The 23,292-nt window shown below is 35.1% G+C and overlaps 3 protein-coding genes across 3 annotated transcripts in view; 2 read left to right on the plus strand and 1 right to left on the minus strand.

Annotated features, from left to right (window-relative positions):
• exo1 (exonuclease 1) overlaps positions 1–1,518 on the minus strand; it is an 8,903-nt gene extending 7,385 nt beyond the window's left edge. The window contains exons 1-4 of the mRNA XM_073827551.1: positions 1,306–1,518; positions 1,073–1,192; positions 859–982; positions 540–677 (exon numbers count right to left, since the gene is read on the minus strand). Coding sequence (XP_073683652.1) covers positions 540–677; positions 859–982; positions 1,073–1,192; positions 1,306–1,466 — 543 coding nt within the window. The 5' untranslated portion in view covers positions 1,467–1,518. The remainder of the gene's footprint in view (positions 1–539; positions 678–858; positions 983–1,072; positions 1,193–1,305) is intronic.
• A 2,165-nt stretch (positions 1,519–3,683) lies between these two features.
• yipf4 (Yip1 domain family, member 4) lies at positions 3,684–8,370 on the plus strand. Its single transcript, XM_073827254.1, has 6 exons — positions 3,684–3,900; positions 4,147–4,300; positions 4,389–4,560; positions 7,077–7,154; positions 7,243–7,356; positions 7,432–8,370. The coding sequence occupies exons 1-6, from the start codon at positions 3,843–3,845 to the stop codon at positions 7,567–7,569; spliced, it is 714 nt and encodes a 237-aa protein (XP_073683355.1). The 5' UTR covers positions 3,684–3,842; the 3' UTR covers positions 7,570–8,370.
• Positions 8,371–11,536: 3,166 nt separating this feature from the next.
• The window catches only part of birc6 (baculoviral IAP repeat containing 6), a 130,387-nt gene continuing 118,631 nt past the window's right edge, over positions 11,537–23,292 (plus strand). Inside the window, exons 1-3 of the mRNA XM_073827622.1 lie at positions 11,537–11,843; positions 15,973–16,154; positions 21,863–22,000. Of these exons, the coding sequence (XP_073683723.1) occupies positions 11,642–11,843; positions 15,973–16,154; positions 21,863–22,000 (522 nt within the window). The 5' untranslated portion in view covers positions 11,537–11,641. The remainder of the gene's footprint in view (positions 11,844–15,972; positions 16,155–21,862; positions 22,001–23,292) is intronic.

The following is a 23,292-nucleotide window of genomic DNA, read 5'->3' on the forward strand; positions in this document are numbered from 1 at the left end:
TGAGCATTTGAACCTTCTGTAAAAGTTGAATATGAGTCCCTCAGTCGACCTTAGTGTGAAAAGATGGATCTCAAAATCATACAGTCATTGTTGGAAAGGCTTCAGATAGACAAAAATGCTGAAAACCCAAAGAATCTGTGGGCAGTTTAACTGTTCAGGACAAACAAGGGACTCATGAACAACTATCACTAAACAAAAACAAAACACAGCTGTGGATCATTCAGGTAACAACACAGTTTTAAGAATCAGGGTCACTTTTGAACAGGGTCATATTTATAAATTCAATTTATAGCACTATTTTCTTTTGTGGACAATATGCAAATGTATTCTATATGAAATATCTTACTCAGGTCAGTACTAAATTAAAAATAACATGCGTTTTGTATGATCCCTCTTATTTTGATCAAATAATTAACATTTTGCAGATTCTGCAAGGTGTATGTAAACTTTTGACTTCAACTGTATTAGCACAGCTATATTTTCTACAGTGATTACTCCAGTTTACAGTATCACATGATCTTTTCAAAAATCATTCATACCTTTTTGCAGCCAAATGCCAGCAGATCTGAGTCCTCTGTGATCACTGCCTGAGCGATACCAGATTTGTTCAGGAAAGCTAACTGGGCATCTGCTTCATACGGAGCAACAACGCAGTCCACTCCACGCATCCTGGCGGTCTGAAAACCAGCAAACGGGCAAATGAAATGAAAAATCTGATTCATCTGTTTCCAATATTGCATGATTACATACCACATCCACAGTACACCAAACACATCTTAGTATATTAACTTGAATAAATGTATTTCACTGATTCCAAAAATAATATTGTTTACAGGTATCAAGATACAATGGTCTCACCTTAATGACATCATGTGCCATGGATGGGGTGATATTAACACTGCGAGTAAAACATTCTCTGGCTTCTGATATCTTACCCTCCCGCAGCAGCTGTTTGCCTTTCTGCAAATTTGCCTGTCGACGCCTGTAGTGAAATATACATTAAATATTATTCATTTTTTTTAATCAAAACAAATTAACTTTTTCTACAGTGAATATTCTACTGAGTTCTTACTCGCGCCGGGACTTCTCCACTTCCTTTTTGGAGGGCAAATTACGTCCGTCAAACACCAAGATTGGTTTAACACCAAAAGAAAGCAGCATATCCACAAACTTCATACAGTAGGATACATACCTGATGGACACGCATTGAATGTGAGCATTAGAAATGCACATTTTAAGATGGAAAATTACTGAAGAGCTAAAATACTCATAGGATATTGCATGCAAATAATTAAAACGACTCACTGATCTGTAGGTTCTCCTTTTGCAAGTTTCTCTGCACATGAAAATGCCCCTTTGTGGAGCCAGCAGTATGTGTCCACTGCCACCGTCTGCCCCCTATACTTTTTTACATTGATGGGCTCCGAGGCATCTTTGATAAACTGCAACAGGCCTTGAATTCCCATGTTGTCTGTCTGGAAGGACAGAACTCTGAAGATGATGGTTTTTCAGAGCCAAGCCTGTGTGTCACTTTATCAGATGAAAACAAAGTCCCTGATGATGATCAATTGAGAATACACGACCCACTATAGAACATAAACACATTCTCAAAAGTCAACAGAAAACTATCACTAACCGTCCAACCGCGAAGACGTATGTAAAAAGCTAAACACCTATATACGATAACGTAATACATTTGTTGTTTATTTCATACGTCCGCAAAAGACTTTAACCGCCAAATCCCTCCAAAACCTAGCACACTGACCATTCTCGCGAAACTTAAACAACTGAACAACATAAGAAAGAATCAGACCGCTGTAGCTAATACATTAATCATGTATAAATTAAACACTTTTTGTTTTAGTATTTATTAAAAATACTTACCGAGAGCTTTTACTTCTGCCTCAGTGTCTGGCTGATGTTACAGTGGTTCGACTTTAGCGGCAAAAACGTGACATCACTGCAGAATAACCCTATTGGTCAGCTTGACAAAGACAGCCAATCACAAAGCAGATACGTGAAGGGGCGGGACAAGGAAGTCTACAACCTCGGAAATCGCCATAAATCGTTTATGTATTTATTTATTTATAACATTATCAACAGGACGTAATTAAAAATTTAAAAACATAAATCAGTTTGGAGTTTGATAAAAAAAAAAGACGGAAGCAGGCATAAAAGCTGATACATTGTTTTTAAATGTATATATGACTGTGGAAATGATTGTGTATGTATCTTCATTATGCAAGTTATAGTTCTGTCTCACTGCTACTGTTCAATTTTAGGGCAGTGTAACAACATACAATGGTATTTATAGAACAGTGGTGTCAATAACCCTGACTGAAATAAAATAAAAGCACAATATACACTACCAGCCAAAAGATTTTTATTGTTTTTTTAAAAGTCTCTTCTGCTCACCAAACCTGCATTTATTTGATCCAAAATTCAGCAAAAACATTAATGTTGTGAAATAGTTTTACTATTTAAAATAACTGCTTTCTGTTTGAATATAAAATGTAATTCCTATGATTAAAGCAAGATTTTCAGCATCATTAACCCAGTCTTCAGTGTCCTTCCTTCAGAAATCATTCTAATATGCTGATTTGCTGTTTTAAGAAACATTTTTATTATTATAAGCAATATTTAAAACAGTTGAGAACATTTTCTTTTAGGAATCTTTGAAAAAAATCTATACAGCTGTTTTCAACATCATAATAATAATTCTGCCATCCAAAGGCAAAGTGCATTAACTACGCCAACATTGAAACTTAGAAAAATGCCTTTAAAGTTTGTACACCAGCTAGTCAAACATGTTGACACTCTCGTTTCTCTGAAACAGGACAAAATTGAACCAGGGGGGTGTTCCATAAAACAAGTTTACCAAATAAGTCAGGCTTATTTCAGTTAGTCTGACTTATTTTGAGCCAAATCAAGTGACAACAAGTCAGACTAACTAAAATAAGCCTGGCTTACTTGGTAAACTTGTTTTATGGAACACCCCTCAGGAGACGTTGCCACAAGACAAAACAATTGTCACAAAGTCCATTTTAAGCCTTAACTCAATTTTGACCAAATGTGTAGTTACTGCACTTTGCCTTTGGAGGGCAGAATTGTTTTCCAGCCGCAAATCAGAATATTAAAAATGAATTCTGAAGGATCATGTGACTGAAGTAATGATTTTTAAAAAATCAGCTTTGAAATCACAGTAATAAATTACATTTTAAAAAAACATTATAATAGAAAAGCTTTTAAATCGTAAAAAGATTTCAAAATTTGACTGTTTTTGCTGTACTTTGGATCAAATAAATGCATGCTTGTTGAGCAGGAGAAACTTCTTTAAAAAAAAAATCTTAGTGTTCACAAACTTTTGACTGGTAGTGTATATTACATATGCATTATATTTAATACAAATTTAGCATTATAACAACAATGCAAAAAAGCTCCGTCAAATAAAATAATACAGACAGATAAATGTGACTGAATATCTAAAGGTAGACTGGGTCATATATTGTATTATTATACAATAAATGTCATATATGTAATCCCATTGTTTTTCAGAAGGGTCACGGGGTGGTGCTGTCTCGGTGCATTGAGTGTTTGTTGTCGGTGCTCGTTTTTGGCGCTGGGTGGAGCCCGTGCCTCCCCATTCCGCTCTGCTCCAGGATTTGACGTGTCGTCTGTGCTTTTTCTGCACTTCCTGCTTCCTCCATGACTGTTTTGAGCCAGCAGTCCCGTCCGAAAGCTGATCGGTAGGATTCCTTAAACGTGGCAATGGTATGAAGGTGTGCTTTTGGCGGCGGAGTGTGTGTTTCTGAGTGAAGCCCGAGCTGTTATCGCTGTCAGCCATGCAGTTCTCTCCCACCAACGGAGATTTTACCTTCGTCTCCTCGACGGACGCTGAAGGTACAGTAGTTAAAGGCCCCAAAGCATCCATACGTCTCTGCTTTGATGTGTGAATCTGATTTATTTTAGAATGCAATTGGTTGTGGTTGTGTGTATGATGTACATTTACATGTACATTAATGTAAGAATATTCCCAAGTATGTCAATGATCAAGCCTGTTAATATATCCTGACAGAGTGTTGTTTTGTAAACTCAGTAGGTGCAATACTGAGCTGTATTAACCAAAAACAACCTCTTATCCACCAGAGCTCAGCGGCACCATCGATGCTCCTGATATCACATTAAATATGGGCCCTGATTCCACCAGGGACACTTACGCCACCACCTTTTTAAGGCAGAGAGGTTACGGATGGCTGCTGGAAGTGGATGAAGATGATACTGAGGACACTAAACCGCTCCTGTGAGTTTTTGGGACTCTGTTTCTGGGGTTTGATGGCACTTTTGCTTTTGGTTGCTTTTTGGTTTATTGGTTGTTTGTGTTTGTGCAGGGAGGAGCTGGACATTGATTTAAAGGACATCTACTACAAGATCAGGTGTGTGTTGATGCCCATGCCCTCACTGGGTTTTAACAGACAGGTGGTGAGGGACAATCCTGATTTCTGGGGCCCGCTGGCTGTTGTTCTGCTCTTCTCCATGATCTCCATCTACGGACAGTTTAGGGTGAGACTTTGTATCTTGATCATGAGCATTATTTTTATGTGTATACGCGTGATACATGTGCACATAGACCTGCTGTCAAAATGCAAAATAGATTGCTGTAGACTAGTGACAAGTTATGTTTAATAACAAAAATAATGATATTTGTGCTTCTAAAACCACAGTGTCGGTTCATCAAATAATTTTTAAGTTAGAATATTCTTAAATATTTATTCTAGAATAATGAAGGGGTGACTTTAAATTATTTTATAACCTCTCATCAATGTTTTTATATGTAATTTATTTAAGTTTTTTATAGTTTAACAGCTATAGATAATAGCTAATAAAAATAAAGTCAAAAGCAGTCAAAATTTTCTGAACAGTCTCTGTTGCTCACCAAGCCTCCATTTATTTAGTTTTAAAGTACATCCAAAACAATACCATTTTTAATATTTAACACATCTGTTTTCTATTTGAATATATTTTAAAATGTAACTTATTCCTGTGAATTCAAAGCTGCATTTTAGCATTATTACTCCAGTCACATGATTCTTCAGAAATGTAATATTCTGATATTGTAATATTCTTGGCTGCTCATAACATGTATTATTATAAATATTATGTTGAAAACAGCTGACTAGAATTTTTTCAGGTTTCTTAGATGAATAGAAAGTTCAAAAGAACTTTATAAATGTCTTTGTCATCACTTTTAATCAACTTAAAGGTGCCACAGAATGGAAAACTGTATTTACCTTGGTATAGTTGAATAATAACAGTTCTGTACATGGACATGACATACCATGAATCTCAAATACCATTGTTTCCTCCTCCTTATATAAATCTGGTGCAAATAACTACTGAAAAAGAGGCCAATTCTAACATAACACAGACTATGACTATGGTCTCGGGATCATTAATAGTTAACGCCTCCAACATTTGCGTAGCCCAATCATCAGAAGTTTTACGGGAAGGCTATTGTGAAAAAAATAAAGCTAGGACAATAGCGAAAAAGGCAGATCACAGAAATAAATGTTATGTTCCGGGTTGTGCAGGAGATGTTAAGTGCTGTGATAGGTTGGTGTCTGTACTCAGAAAGGCAAAGAAACAAATAAGGCATTTTAATAAAATAAGGTGAGACACTGTTACATTGCAGTACATAAGATTTCACTAACCACATAAATGGAGTAAGGATAGATGACTGAGTGGACGATGGCGAATGATTTGCAGATCCTGGTCACCGCTGACAGCATCTAAACTTGTCAAATGTGCTAAGTACTGCCACTGTAGTATAACGTGCAATCTCAAATCTCAAAAGTGAAAGTAAAAAGTTATTGTGCATTTAAAACGGCAGTTTCAATGCCCTGCATTTTAATAGCGGCTCGAGGTCTGTAATTAAATCTATATTTTCCTCAATGTGTTTCCTTCCTGCTGTGAGAGCTAAATGAGCCACTCTGTGAAACAGCCAATCAAAGCAGAGCTCATCATTGTTATTCATGAATCTTCCAAATGAGCTATTAACAGACCATTTCATTCTAGGGACAAATCCTAGGGTTGTAAATGGACGTTTCTGGAAAATGATTGCCCTTACCTAAGCCATATACCTTCTATGTAGATATCAGAGAACAATTTAAAATATTGTATCAATTAGGGCTGTGCGATTAATTGAAATCATATCGAAATCGCGATGTGAACATGCACGATTTCTAAATCGCCTTACAGCACGATTTTTGGCACGTACTCGACTGATACTTTTCCCGCAGCATGTTATTTGAACCGATCACAACACAGCGCGCCTCACAAATCGCAATACTGTTCAAGAAAATCGTGATAGGTTTCTTTTGTCCATATCGCACAGCCCTAGTATCAATGCATTCTATGGCACCTATAAAGCATCCTTGCTAAATGGAAGTATTAATTTCTATATCCCCCCTCCAAGCTTTTAAAGGTATAGTGTATAATCTTACAAAAGCTTTCTTATTTCAGATAAATGCTGATCTTTGGATCTTTCTATTCATCAAAGAATCCTGAAAAAATTGACTCAACTCTTTTAAATATTGAAAATAATTATAAATGTTTCTTGAACAGCAAATCAGCATATTACAATGATTTCTGAAGGATCATGTGACACTGAAGACTGGAGTAAAGATGCTGAAAATTTAGCTTTGATCACAGCAATAAATTAATATTTATTATTATTATTATTAAAATATATTCAAATATAAAGCAGTTATTTTAAATAGTAAAAATATCTGAAAATGTTACGGTACTTTGGATCAAATAAATGCAGGCTTGGTGAGCAGAAGAGACTTCTTTAAAAACATTGAAAATCTCACTGTTCAAAAACTTTTGGCTGGTAGTGTCTTTTATTAATACCTGCATACTAAAGTAACTTTTGAGAAGACATGAAGATATATATATATTTTTTTTTTCATTTCAATGTGATCTTGTCACTTGCATGATTTAGTTTAAACAGTAGCAGAAATGCATCAAATTTTGATTATTTTTTTTTAATATGTCGCTTTTTTATTTTGTCCAATCAGGTTGTTTCCTGGATTATTACAATCTGGATATTTGGATCATTGACGATTTTCCTTCTTGCAAGAGTGCTGGGTGGAGAGGTATTTAAATCTTGTGAAGTGTCAGATAGCATATGATTTTTATGAGTTGAATGGGATGCCCACTTTTTGTTTTTAATTTTATTTATAGGTGTCTTATGGGCAAGTGCTTGGAGTTATTGGCTATTCTTTGCTCCCACTCATTGTAATAGCTCCACTTCTCCTGGTCATTGGGGCTTTTGACGTCGTCTCTACACTCATAAAGGTAAATATGATAAAAAATTAAAAGCTAAATATTGAATTATACAATATGTAAATATGATTTTTCTTTCTTTTGTAGCTTTTTGGAGTATTCTGGGCTGCGTACAGTGCTGCCTCTTTACTCGTCGGTGATGAATTCAAAACGAAGAAACCCCTTCTCATATATCCCATCTTCCTTTTGTACATCTACTTCCTGTCTCTGTATACCGGAGTCTGAATTGACCACAGGTTTTGATTGGCTCTTGCTTGGACATTGACAAAGAGCACTGTGGAGAGCTACACAGCAGGGATATTCCATGAAGACCAAGAAGGAGTTTGCATTTTCTTTCTTTTTCTTTCTTTTACCCTGTTTATAATCCTATATCCTTTGGGGAATACGGTGTACAGATATTAGTGTATTTAACTGCTTCCATTAATTTTGTACACAATAAAAAGGCAACATCTTTTATTGTGGAAGCCCTGTTTGAAGAGATCACTCTGCCACTGAAATTTGGAGCCCTGGTGTTACATGATATTTACAAACTCCAAAAGGAAAATAAAAGCGAGGACTTTATATTGTAAAAGACTTTGAAAAGCATGATACTCATGTAACAGAATTTATGTGTCACTACACATAATGGTGAAAACTTTCCTGATTTAACCAGATGATGGGAGGCAGATTTTGTTGTTGTAGACTGATCAAATACATTCACGGAATTCTTCATCTTATCGGTTTTTGATTTGAATTTATGAGTTCTACGTGGAAAAAGACAGTAAGCAGTACGGCTTTGATTAAAAAGGTCTGCTATGTATGGGTGCCTTGAATTGGTTGTTTTGTATGGCTGTGGTGTATTTTATTTATGTAAATGTAGCCAAAAAGGAAAGGATTTTTTATTTGTAGTACATGCAATTAAAAAACAACTTTCTACCTGGTGATGTGTACACTGCAGACATATGTTACCATATTAGATTAGCTAAAACAATTGAGTCTGGAAATTGTTATATTCATGAATCAAATTAAAATCTATTGACACAGTAATTTTTTTGTGAGTCTCATTCATGTCAGGGAATAATACTTCATTTGCATGATTTATTGGTTAATTTAATATTTATTTAAATGTTTGGTTACTGATTCTAACAGTAAAAAAATGAAAAAAGCTATGATGTATAATATTTTGAGGACACGAGAGTGTTGTATCTACTGTTAACAAACACAAGTAATGCAAGTTATGTAATCAGATTACTTTTTTCAAGTAACTTGTAAAGCAATGCATTACTTTTTAATTTACAAGTTACTTTTTCAAATATCATTGACCCACTGACAGCTCTGGTGCCCTCATTTTAAGAGAAATCGGAAAACTCATAATATGATGCAAACCTGCAATAATTAAATATGTTAATAACACAAATATCCTTTATGTATTTAATCCCATTTTATTTACCAATGTTATTGCTTTTGACCTTTAATGATACAATTTATCCATACTTTACCATTAAGTTTCAAACTTTCTTTTCCTCTGTTCAACCGTACAGACGTGAATTTACTTTTACTTCATCCTGAGGCGTATTTATTTCACTTTTGGAAAAAGGGATTTTACTTTTGCTTATTAAAAGTTTAACTTTTTATATTAAAAAGAAACAAGCAAGCCCTGCTCAGATTTAAAAATTAACATAACACGTTACTTTTATTAACACATTAATTTCATTGATTTGACATAATACTAAATAGTTGCCATCTTCAACTACTGTAACCTAAAGCTGTGACTTTTCCTCATGCACTTCTGCTAAAAAAAGAGAAAAAACAAAAGCTTGTTTTCAAACATTTTGTTACCTTTTAGATTAAATGTAAAATGAAGAAATTTGAGTGTGTAGAAAATGCTAAGGCCATAAAAACTATGGATTGTTGGGCTTATTTTGTAATTAGAGATATGCATTTGTTTTCAATACTCCTCTGTATATACACTGTGTGCATAATTATTAGGCACGTTGATATTGTGGTCATATTTTTTTTCCAAGCACATTTGACCAATTCCAAACCACATCAATCTTAATAACTACTATTCATTTTGTATTTAATTATTTATAAGTGATATATAATTGTCCGTGAAGGCTGGAAGTGAAAAACTCCTTATATTCAGGTGTGCAGAATTATTAGGCACATTTTTTTTACAGATAATATGAGCCAAAAAAAGAGATTTACCTCAGACTGAAAAGTCAAAAACTATTAAATGCCCAATGAGAAGGATGCAATACTAATGCAATACTGGAATTTGCAAAGTTAAGGCATGGCCACCGGACAGAAAAATGCTCGTTGCGTCTGCATTATCAGAAAAAACAGGTGGAGGAGAAAAGATGCATGTTAATTGCAAAAAAAAAAGTAAGAATTAATGTTAAGAATTAGATATGAAACCATCAGGAACCATTTAGTCTCCAGCACCACCGTTTTCCAGAACTGCAACCTACCTTGAGTCTCCAGAAGTGCAATGTGTCAGGTTCTCAGAGACTAGAAAAATCCTAAAAATGACCCTCAATTAATAAGAATAACATTCTGAAGTGTTGTGAAATACATGGAGACTGTTTTTTTTATTGGCTTTATAGACAGATGAGTTGAGAGTGACTCTTGAAGGACCAGCATCCTCTTTTAGCACTCTTTCGAGTTTATCTTCCAGAATCTGGCAGTAAGTTTTGGGACTTCAGTTTTAGTCCATCTCCATATCCTGAAATGTCTGTCTTGCAGAGATGGACCAAAATTAACTGTTGAAACTTAAACATTTTGTTAACTTTTAGATTAGATGTAAAATTAAGAGAGTGTGTAAGAAATGCTTAGGCCAAAAAAAAAAAAAAAAAAAAAAAATCTATGGATTGTTGTAAAGCCTTTAAATTTGGTCCTTTTTAAGGACTCATATATTTATATTGTAATTAGAGATATGCATTGGTTTTCAGTACTCCTCTATGTATAGTTCTGCGATTTCTTGCTTTTACGTTTGCCAAAATTGTAACTGTTTATATTAAAAAGATACAAGCAAGCCCTGCTCAGACTTAAAATGTAACACAAAAATAATGTAACACATTGCTTTCCATAAAAAGCAATTAAGTAAAATAACGTAGTTACTTTTTAGGGAGTAATGCAATATTTTTATGCATTTTCCCCAACATTATACACTTATATTAAAAAAATTGTTACAGATTTGCTGACAAATTCTTTTAAAAATTAATTATGTATCATGGTGAATGAAGTTACTAAAAAAGAATTTTATCAAATAGATTTGATAAAGAATTTATTGATTTTACATAATACTAAATAATTGCTATCTTTAACTACAAGAACCTTAAGCTGTGACTTTTTCTCATGCACTTCTGCTGAAAAAAAGAATCTTGTTTTCAAACATTTTGTTACCTCTTAGATTAAATGTATTATTGTAATGCATTACTTTTAAAGGTAACTTCGTGCTTTTACATTTGCCAAAAGTTTAACTTTTAATATTAAAATAGAAACAAGCATTTAGGAAATAGATTTGATAAAGAATTTATTTTATTTGACACAATACTAAATAGTTGCCATCTTCAACTACAATAACCTTAAGCGACTTATTTTAATGCATTTTCCCAACATTGTACACTTATAGTAAAAAACTTGAAAAAATCTATCTATCTATCTATCTATCTATCTATCTATCTATCTATCTATCTATCTATCTATCTATCTATCTATCTATCTATCTATCTATCTATCTATCTATCTATCTATCTATCTATCTATCTATCTATCTATCTATCTATCTAACTATCTAGTCTATCTGGCTATCTAGCTGCATTGAAGGATTTAAGGAAGGCTAAGACCAAATGTTGTAAAGCCTTTAAATTTGATCCTTTTTAAGAATTCTTTTTTTTAAAATTAGAAATCTATCTATCTATCTATCTATCTATCTATCTATCTATCTATCTATCTATCTATCTATCTATCTATCTATCTATCTATCTATCTATCTATCTATCTATCTATCTATCTATCTATCTATCTATCTACCTATCTATCTATCTATCTTTACCGCCCCCTGAGGTTCGGCGGGCGATCACACGGTGACTACGCCAGTTCCGTTTCCACGCAGTGTGTGTGAGTAGAAGGAGCCGCTGGTTTCCGCTCCGCTGATGGTGAATCGCTGCTCCTGCGGTATCGGGAGGAGGTTTAGAGCCCGCAGTGGAAGCGCAGCGGTACTTCGGGATTCAGCTTTAACGTTTTCTCGTCGAGTCGCGTTCACGGAGGAGCTACTGAAGGAGGAGGGAAGGCAGGAAGGGAAGATAGCAGGAAGATGGCGGCGGCGGCGGCGGCCTCGCCAGGCTCGCCGGACTGGGTCGTGCTGAGGGACGGCTGCCTGCGCTGCGATGAGGAGGGCCTGCGGAGTCTGTCCTACCACCCGGCCCTCAACGCCATCCTGGCCGTCACCAGCCGGGGCAGCATCAAAGTCATCGACGGCACCTCCGGGGCTATTTTACAGGCCTCGGCTTTGCACGGTGAGTTTCGGTTCGGATGGGTTCTAAGGGATTTATTCCGGCCGGCCGGCCGGCCGGGATCGTAATACAGAATCCTGGGTTGGACCTCCTAATAGAGGAGAAGTAACATTATAAGGGATCATTTCCTCATATAGCTTGTGATGGAAAAAGAAGAGTGTCAAAATTATCCTGAAAGATGGTGCAATGTTTTGGGAATGACTCTTCTCTATTCGTACTCCTTGTGGAGAACTGTGTCAAAATATTCTGTCCCTTTTCGGGCTTGCTGATGGAAAGGCTATGCGCTATTTCTGATATGAAGTACTGTGTTAAGAGTGATCCTCCACTCCAGGGCCTCCTATTAGAGTTTTAACATCGACAACTTACTATTCAGGTTCCTCAGGTTTATGTGATAATATAGAGATTTGATAGAGGTGTTGTTGTAACAGTGATCCCTCAGTCTTTGGGCCTCCTTAGTGTTTAGGGCCTCCTGAATCTGTTGTGCTGCCGGATCACTGTAAACATTGCCACGTTATTCACGAACACACCGTTTATGCACATATCAGGGCTGCTTATTTACATTACACACCACTTCTTGTCTTTATAAGTCAAATAAAGCTAAATCAAGACATGGCCTAAAAGCTGGTGCGATATTAGAGTAAAGCGGTACTAAAGCTAATCTAAACATTAGCAAATATCAGGTGTGTGTCTTAACCGTATTTTGTGTCAGTGACATCCAACCAACATCTCAATACATGTCAGTGATATAGAGTACATCCTAACATAGGTTTTGGCTTTTACAGTAAACAATTTTCTGATTTTTAGCCTTAATTTAGCTGACAGAGGTTTAGCTAATCATGCTAACGTTAGCCTAGCGATAGCCTAGCCTGTCTGCTACGGATCAGTAACACTGCTCATGTTTATGCCAGCCCTGACAGGTGACAGCTGTCTGTACAGTTGCGAAGAGTATTAATATTATATTATTTTGCGTTAATATTATGATAGTTTGTAAGGTTTGCGAAGCTTCGAGTGCTTTCTGTTTCGCTTTGCTGCTGTTATACATATCATTTTGAACGTCAGAATGAATGCCTGTGGTGTTGTTGTTAAGATGTACAGTGTTGACCTTGTCAGTTTGTGTTAAAGTGTTTTATCTTCTATTCTTTTCCTAAATGCTGGAATTAGGAAATGAAAGGCGTACATAATTACATTGGAGTTGTGTATGGTTGCTTTAAGCGGTAATATTCCAGTAAGCTTAGACTAAACAGCCATTCTTAAACTTATTCAGTCTCCTCCTAAATAGAAAGATAATTTTTATTTAATCTGTGTAATTTAGTTTGTGTCATTACGCTTATAAAACGTCTGGGTCATTAACTGTCACAAGATGAGACTGCAAGCCTTAATGATTTAAAGGAACTACTACAACCGGACACTAAAAGGATGTCTTTGTGGTGACAAATGTCTTTGAAGGTCTTTTTTCAAATGTGTGTTAATGTAGCTTTAAGCCACTTTCCAGGTGAACACCAGGGACAGATTTAAAGAATTTTAAACTAGCGGTTTTGAATATGACATTTAGTTCAAATCTGAAAGAACAATTTATAGAGTTTAATGACATTTATGTTCTCAGCTGTTGGAATTACAGTAGTGGAGATGTGCTTTTGTTGTGTAACTAGTCTTTTTTGAGTTAAAATTCATCTGTTTATTCATGGATGCATATGAAATGCAAGAAATGATCAGTCTCACACCACTGACACCATAGCACATGTAGATTTATACATCGTATGAAAATGGAAATAAATAAGTTTTCATTGATGTATGGTATGTTAGGATTCTGACAAGATTTGGCTAGGATATAACTATGTGAAAAAATATGAAATCTGAGGGTGCAAAAAAATCTAAATATTGAGAAAATTGCCTTTATAGTTGTCCAATTCAAATTCTTAGCAATGCATATTACTAATTAAAAATTAAGTTGTGATTTATTTACAGTAGGAAATTTACAAAATATCTTCATGGAACATGATCTTTACTTAATATCCTAATGATTTTTGGCATAAAAGAAAGTAAGTTTTACCCATACTATGTATTTTGGGCTATTGCTATTCCACATATGACTCTTTGTTGATTTTTTTTTTGTGTGCAACAATAAGTCTAAAAGTTGTTCCTTTGGGCAGAGAGTAAGCTAGTGGTTGGGTTACATTTAGAGTCTTGTGAGAGTTTGGTATTGCTGAGTTGCAGATATTATGTTTGAAATTGCAATTAGGTTATTAAGCAGGGAGTCTCAGCACATAGAGTTTGCTAGCACACACAGAACAGTCGACTCATGCTTGTTTGGATATTATTGATTCCTTTTTTTCCCCCTCCTGAGTGTGTAACACAGCTGCTTGGGAGCAGATTTGAAGGGAGGCTGTTGCTCTTTCTTTCTCATGTTAAGACGTGTGATTTTAAAATGCATTAAAATACTAAATATAGGTATAAATTGCTTGTGATTGAATAAAGCATTTATTTGATAACATGTTTGTAAATTAAAATGATAAAATCTGCTTTCAAAGTCATCTGACGTTTCTGTGTGAGTCAGTTGTTTGCATACGGGTTCCTGTCATTCAAGCATGTTAAAGGGTGCTTAGCTTTTCTTCTTGGGTAAAAAGGAACAGAACATTTTGGAATGACATGCTGATGCCAGTGACATTTCTCACTTTTCTTCGTTTGGTGTTCTTTCGTTGTGGATGTTCTGGATGTTTGTTTTTCAGTTCTGATTAGTTAAAGCTCAACAAGCTGAACAAGTTTAGTTTTTCTTTATTTGCATACACTTGAATTATTTTTGTAAGAAAGAAGTATTTAAATTGTACTCTACCATTTACAGTTTGGGTTCTGTAAGATTTTTTATTTTTTTTTGTCAGAGGCATTAAGCTGATCAAAAGTGAGATTTTTATTTGAAATACACTACCAGTCAAACGTTTTTGAACAGTAAGATTTTTAATGTTTTTAAATAAGTCTCTTCTGCTCACCAAGCCTGCATTTATTTGATCCAAAGTACAGCCAAAACAGTAACATTTTGAAATAGTTTTGCTATTTAAAATAATTGTTTTCTATTTAAATTTTTTTTTAAAATGTAATTTATTCCTGTGATTTCAAAGCTGAATTTTTAGCATCATCACTCCAATCACATGATCCTTCAGAAATCATTTTAATATTCTGATTTGCGGCTCCAAAACATGTATTAAGTTGAAAACAGCCGAGTAAAAATTTTTCAGGTTTAAATGCAGAACAGCATTTATCTGAAATAGAAATCTTTTGTAATATTATGAATGTCTTTATCATTTTTGATCAAGTTAAAGCATCCTTACTAAATTAGTTATATTAAATAGTAAAAATATTTCACAGTATTACTGCTTTTGTTGTATTTTGGATCAAATAAATGCAGGCTTGGTAAGCGGAAGAGAGTTCTTTAAAAAACATCAAAAATCTTACTGTTCAAAAACTTTTGACTGATAGTGTAAATTGTTCTTTTGAACTTTCTATTAATCCAAAAATCCTAAAATATTAATCGACATGGCTGTTTTCAACATTGCTAATAATAAGAAATGTTAATATTAAAATGATTTCTGAAGCATCATGTGTGCACTGGCTGCTAAAAATCAGCTTTGACATCATTAGAATAAATTACATTTTAAAATGTATTTAAAAAAAAGTATATTTCACAATATTACTGTATTTTTGGTCAAATAGTCTGAATTACTTTCCAGAACATTAAAAAAATCCTTCATAACCCAAACATTTGAACATTACATTGAATCGTACATTGTAAATACACTTGCCTTTAATTAATTAATAATGCATGGCATTAGATGTCTTAATACTTTATAATTCTTAAATATTTTAATATATTCTTTATATTTTGTTTATAATTAAATTCTATAAAGTAAAATATGATGAATTTATCTTTTTTGTTTCATGTATCTAAATATCATCCTTCATTTCAAATATAATTTACAGTTATTAATTTGTTAGGCTGACGCTTTCATCCAAAGCGACTTACAGTTGAGGAAAACAGTGTTTCTGACATAACAGAATGTTTTACTTGTTTACTATAAGCAAAGCACCCCAATATTAACTCTGAGGACTAATAATCACCTTTGTATGTGTTTTGTGTCAGCTAAACCCGGGGGCCGGGTGAGGTGTCAGTACTTCCCAGCCGTGGATAAGGTGCTGTTTGTGGACGATTACGCTGTCGGCTGCAGGAAGGACTTGAATGGGATCCTTCTTTTGGACACGGCCCTCCAGGCTCCTGTGTCCAAGCCAGAAGACATGGTGCAGCTGGAGCTGCCCGTTACTGAGGTAAGAAACCCAGCATGCTTTTTATGTGTATTGATTAAAGGAACACTCCACTTTTTTTGGAAATAGGCTCATTCTCCAACTCCCCCCCCCCCCCCCCCCCCCAAGTTAATTAGTTGAGTTTGACCATTTTGAAATCCATTCAGCCGTTCTCCTGTTCTGGCGATATCACTTTTAACATAGCTTAACATAGATCATTGAATCCTATTAGACCAATAGCATTGCATTCCAAAATGACCAACGAGTTTCCATATTTGTCCTATTTAAAACTTGACTCTTCTGTAATTATATCGTGTACAAATACCGGCAGAAATGTAAAGCTGCGTCTTTCTAGGCAGATAACATTAGGAACTACGCTTCCATTCCGGCGTAATGATCAGAGAAGTTTGTTGCCGTAACATGGCCGAAGCAAGCGCAGGAATATCATGCAGGACTTGTGCAAATGCTAAACTAGCTGGGAACTAATTTGATATTACTCCACCTGCTTCAGCCATATTACGGCAGCCAACTTCCTTGACTATTATGTCGGAATGGGAGTGTAGTTCCTAATCTTATCAGCCTAGAAAATCGCAGCTTTGCATTTTCCGCTGGTATTAGTACACAATATAACCACAGAAGAGTCAAGTTTTAAATAGGAAAAATATCGAAACTCGTTGGTTATTTTTGAAGGCGATGCTATTGGTCTAATAGGATTCAATGATCTATGCTAAGCTATGCTAAAAGTGATATCGCCAGAACATGGCTGAATGGATTTCAAAACAGTAAAGCTCAATTTATTAACTTTTTTTTCCTAAAAAAGTGGAGTGTTCCTTTAAAAGCATACAGCATATTCTTTTTAGTTTAATAATGGGCTTTACTTAAATACATCAGTGAGTTGCTATGCATTACCTGACCACTATCAGTAAATAGTCAATGTGGTTGTGAGGTGCAAACCTCAGTGAAGACCTAAACAGTGATGCTGGTATTTTAAATGACATGGAAGAATTTCCTTTAGGTTCTATAATTGTGTTTTAACAGGCAAAAAGAAGCTAAACTCACTTATCTATTTCAAAGTAATCAAAGTATGCATATCTAAAATAGGAATGATTGCTGAAATATTGCTAAAAGTATAATTTGCAAGTCTATCACCCCAGATGGCAAGTATTTTTTTGCTTATAGCAGATTAATGCGTTCAATTGACACATCGCTGCTCAACAGCACATAATGTTTAAGTCATAAGACCTTATCATTTTTCATGAACATGTGTGAGCACAGGTCATCCGTCGTCCTTGTGCTAAGGTCAGGACGGTGTAGTATAGCATAAAACGAGCTCCTGTGGCTCATCCAACACTGCACGACAGGAATTATTGTCATGCACTTCCTTAGTATGTGGTGTACGTTACAACTCGGCAAAATGCTAGTTGTTTGAGTGCGCTTGTTGATATAGCGATCGCATAACCAGTCTGACAAAGAGTGCTATGCAGACAGACTGGTTCATTGTGTCCTAGGACGCTCTGACAAGAAAACTCCCAGCTCTCACCACTCCCTGGTCACTTACGCTTGTGTGTGAGAACCAATGGATTTTGTAGAGTGATGCACACACGATTCTGAGATAATCTGACACTCTTATCATGTTGTTTGCGTCTGTTTTGGTGAAAAAGAGTCTTTTGACTTGTCGAATTGGACACAGTGGTGGATGTTGAGGCTTGGTATTGGCTTGATTTGTCTTGCATTTTAGGGTCTGGTTTGTGTTGTTTGAAATATCAGGGCTCACTTATTAGTTTATCTTTGACTGCTGAGATGTTGAAGTATGCCTTATGAATTGCATCATTCATTTACAGGATGAGGTGTGCGTACCACTTCTGTCAAACATATTTGTTTATCGTTATGCCAGATAAAATCACATGTTCACATATTTGTTCTGCAGCATTTAATTAGGAATAGACCACATCAGCGTTGTTGGTTAGGACTAAAAGTATCTTGACTGAATATGTAGTAAAATAAATAAAGATAAAATATTTAAATTTAGTTTAAATATTAGGGATGCACTGAAATGAAAATTCTTGGCCGAAGCCGAACACATTTAAACACTGGGCCGAATGCTGATTACTCAACTTTTTTTTTTTTTTTTCACCATTGCATAAATTAAATAGCCAAAATGTGCTTTTTACAGTTTTGTCTTGCTTTTCAAAAAAAATTAATAAATAAATAAACCAATTACAAAATAACAATTTAAAAATATTTACGTAACACTGAACATTTGTAACATTCTAGTAGACATTATAACCTACGAACAAAGCACAATTTAACTTAAAATTAATAAGTTAGTAAAATAATATTCTTTGGCCATTTTTAAGACCCCCTTCTTGAATCAGGCATGTGTTTTTAATGTACAAATAAATGCAGCCATTATTTTTGTCTTACTTTTTTTTTTTTTTTTTTTTTTTTACTGAACAACAATAAAATTACAATACTAACATTTATGAATGTTGACTTTTACTTTGGTGGAAACCCACAAGAAGACCTCAGTACTACTTTTTGCTGACAGCGGCAGCTTTATGAATGATTCACATCTGTTTTCAACATTTATAATCAGAAATATGTCTTCTGTATATTACAATAATTTCAGAATGATCGCTTGACACTGAAGTCTAGAGTTGCTGAAAATTCAGCTTTGCCGTCACAGGAATAAATTACATTACAATATATTAAAATAGAGAACTGCTATTTTAAATTGTAATAATATCTCACATTGTGTTGTTGTGTTTACTGGAACTCTATTCAAATCAAACTCAACTTTTAAACAGCATTGTAATGATATCATATACAAGAATATTGGATATGAAGTTCACAATACAATATTTATTGCCATATTAAAAAAAAGGCTATAATTTTGTACATTTTAAAGTTAAATTATTCTATCTAATGCACTTAGAGAGTTTAGAATTAAGAGCTCCAACCCGTGTTCTTAACTAAAAAAACTTAAGTCAGAAAAATCAGATCATAAGCTTCGCTTTGCCTTTAAAACGCACAACGAAAACAGGCTTGATTGAAGAGATTAAGCCATATTGTGCTTTCCCTTTAAGTTCATTTGACAGATACTGTGCCAAAGCATAATGGCCCAAAACACATCTTTAAAGAACTTTTATGTTAGAATAAGTAGTTCAAATATATTTTACAAACTACACGTTTTGCCTAGAAGACCTATCATTTCATATCATCATGTGACCATGATAATATTGTGATAATAACGTAACATGCCTATAATTTAGGTCTTTAGTGAAAGCAAACAGCTGAGGAAAAAAAAAACGTGTAATAGGCTTGCCACGATAGACGTTGTTGACGGTGTTACCGGTTTTAAGACGCAACACCGGTGACATCACTTTTCCACCATGACACCGTCTCCACTTTTTTTTTTTTTTTTTTTTAAGTATTCGTTTTTTTATTAAATATTTATTTGAATTGAATGGAAAATATCATTCTAAATAATTTACTTAAGACGAGAGCATGCAATATAATTAAAAACTGAACATAGCTACAATGCGTCATATTTCATTTATCACGTGAGGAGTTCACGAGTTCGCGCTTACATATAATAAACAGCGTAAAAGTTAAGCATGTTTGGCCGAGCCCGGGGCACTCCCCCTGCCCAGGGAGAGGGATGCTGAAAACAAGAGATGATGAAGGTAACTGGTTGGCTATTTAAAGGGATTCTCTTGTAGTGCTTGGATAGGGAGTGTGATTGCTGATGGTGAATTGGCCGTGTTAATTATCTGTGCGAGCTCCTCCCGAAATTTGATAATAAAACATCACAACGAGAGGAGTCGAATTTACAGAAAGAGAATGGCGGACGATAGTGTCCAAAAGCACCTGTTTGGCAATATTTTGGGTTCAAAGTTTTTTTTTTTTTTTGTAGTTTCGTTGTCGTCCATTCAAACAATTGACGCCGAATTGCCAATTCCCGCAAAACTGAAAGTGAAAGTATAATACGCACGCGTTTATAAGCTATTTAAAAGCAGAATAAAGAGGAAACCCCCACCCCGGTATTACCGGTGATACCGGTATTACCGGTGTTGTCACGTGCCGATTAACCGGTGGGGAAATTTCCTCATCGTCACAACCCTAACGTGTAACAGTATATTGGGTCTGGGCAGCTCCTAAAGTGACAGCAGTCTGATATTCCTTCTGTCTGTCATTCATGTTAATCAAACAACAAAAGCGAGAAAATCTCTCCCTGCTCTGGACTAAATCACGTTTCTAACTTTAATAAGAAGAAATATATATTTAATGTACACAGTGAAGAATATGCAGTGTTTTTATACATTTGATTACTTTTTACAATGTATGTAGCATTTTTTTATTTGTCCTACTGCAGCTTTTTTGTCCTATTGTTTTTAGTTTCTCATTCTTATTCAATTGACATTGAGATTTTCTTTTCCCTTTGCATTTAGGCTAGTATTAGTTTTTTGTGATATTAACACTAGTGACAAAAAACTATGAAATTTCTATGGTATCAAAAAAATGGAAATTATAAAGACCTCGTCGTGATGTCGTGAAACATATTGTTACTGTAAAATAAAATTACTAATACTTTGGTCATATCACCCTCCCCTAGAATTGTACATATGCTGTAAAAAGCAATTCAAATTAATTTTAATGAACCCACTGTCTGTTTCTTTGAGTGCCCACTTTTTAAAGAGACTAAAAATGCAAAAGTGATGTGCGTATCTTGCTTCTAATGTTTAAAATCCAGTTTTGATCTACATGTGCATTTGTCTGAGATGATATTTTCCAGTACACAATAGAGGCCATTGATGTCAAAACAAACTTCTGCAGGCCATGAGCTGTTCCTCATGGGAGCCAGATCTGTTCTGCTAGGTCACATGAGTTAACTTGGGAGTTCCCTAGTCTCTGACTGAAGTGCCTGAGTCATGTGACTCAACTAAAAAAAAAAGCCATTCATAAACATGTACAGTGAAATGTGAGAACTGAAGTGTAAACATGAGTCTTCACTGCGCAGCTCTAGAAGTAAATTTGTTTATATAGGATTTTTAATAACATAACATGGTTGTGATTAGTTTATTGTTTTTATGCTACTGATTCGACATGATAAAATGGATGAGACATAATGTCCCGAATGAGGCCTACCTTTATATTTAGTCTTCGTAAGCTCTGGGGCGGATTTTCACTTCTGTACTCATCTAAAATTATATTGTCATGCCGTTTTTTATGAGTTGTTTTGGCATACAAAAATAGCATGAATAGTTGAAAATCTCTAGGTGGAGCCAACAGATGCTGTTTTGTTTGAAACGTCAGCTAAACATCCCTGTGATGTGCTTTATTCTTATTCAGAGGTAGTGAGTAATATAAGGCGTTAGCATTCAGTAAAAGACACACAGCAATATCTAATATCTGTAATATCTAATGTTTCCTGAAGTAGAAAGTACCATCACTCCTGTGCTATTGGTCTATTGAGATCAATATCCCTTAATAGTCTGAAGAAGTCTAATGGCATAACACTTCAACACCATCATTTGGTATCCACACTAGAAAATACAAACTCGATGAAGCCATCACAGTGCATTTGCCTTAACTGTGATTGACTGTCACATTCAACTCCTTTCCTAGGAGTGTTTCGCTCTGTATATAGATGAATGACTTATATTCTGCACCTCTGAGGTTTGAATAGGTGGTAAACGTGAAATTAAAATGTTCCTCCTGTTTCCCTGCAGGCTCAGCAGATGTTGTACGCTTGTATGGAGAAGGTGGATGTTTCCAACACGGAGGGCTATGATCTCTTTCTCACCCAGCTCAAAGAAGGCCTGGAGAATACCTCACATGAGACGGCGGCCAATCACAAAGTGGCAAAGGTGAGTCTAAAAGAGAGGAGGATGCTTTATTCATAAATAATCTCATTGTTCTAATCGTTATGATGTTTTTGTAATCACAGAGTTGTAAAAAAAGTACAAAGTGTAGAAATATAAATAGCCTGATGAATAATCAACCTAACCTACTAAAGGTTTGATCTTTCTGTGAGTCAAGACAGTTGACTCAATTACCTAAAAAAGTAAAGGTAATTACTTATAAAGTTAATTGAGGTAATTAATTTGTCATAATGACCTCTTTACCATTAATTGTAAATCTGAATTGTGACTTTGTGGTTCACAATTGTAACTAATAATAATGGCATTATAGCTCACAGTTGCACCTTAAAGAAGTTCACTTCCAGAACAAAAATGTACCGATAATTTACTCACCCCATTGTCATCCAAGATGTTCATGGCTTTCTTTCTTCAGTCGTAAAGAAATTGTTTTTTGAGGAAAACATTTCAGAATTTCTCTCCATATAGTGGGCTTCTATGATGCCTGCGAGTTTGAACTTCCAAAATGCAGCTTTAAAAGGCTCTAAATGATCCCAATGGAGGAAGAAAGGTATTTTCTAAAAAAAAAAAAAAAAAAAAACTGACAGTTTATATACTTTTTAACCTCAATGCTCAACTTGTCCAGCTCTGTCTGATCTCTGTGTATTCCGGTTCAAGACAGTTAGGGTAGGTAAAAAAACTCCCTTTAAGGCTTTTTCACACTGAGCGAGAAAAAGCAAAACCGATATTGCAGGCAATGTTGAGTTATTCTGTTGATTTATGCTGAAATAAATCAACAGATTCCTATGGATGCTTCCACATAGATTGCGAACATTCGCGCACCGAAAATGCAAATGTTTTTTTATCATCCAGTCTGACAAATTTCTTCAGTTCCGCAAAACGAAAACACGGCCGTCCAATAAAATTTGAGCATTACATCACATGCCCAGAGCAATTGCTGTTGCACAAAAGGATGAGAGTGGTGGTGCTGTTTCGAAAACTAGTCTAAACAAACACAGAAGAAAAGTATTCCGAGAGAGAACTCTTGTTATTGCATCTGAGAACAGATGGTTATTCTCACGTTCTTAATAATTTCTATTAGTTCTCCACTGAATTATGTGATCAGCGGAGAACACTGTCCGCCAAAAGGAGACTAGTTTTCCTTTGCTGTAAAGAAAACATGGTTCTTGTGAGACTAGCATATTCTCACCAGACCTTGTGTTACTCCTACATCATCCTCTTTTTTTGGACTGTTGAATCTCAAAAGCTATTTACTGCCATTATAAAGCTTGGAAGGGCTA

Source organism: Garra rufa, chromosome 21, assembly GCF_049309525.1.
Source record: "Garra rufa chromosome 21, GarRuf1.0, whole genome shotgun sequence".
In the NCBI taxonomy this organism is placed as follows: Eukaryota; Metazoa; Chordata; class Actinopteri; order Cypriniformes; family Cyprinidae; genus Garra; species Garra rufa.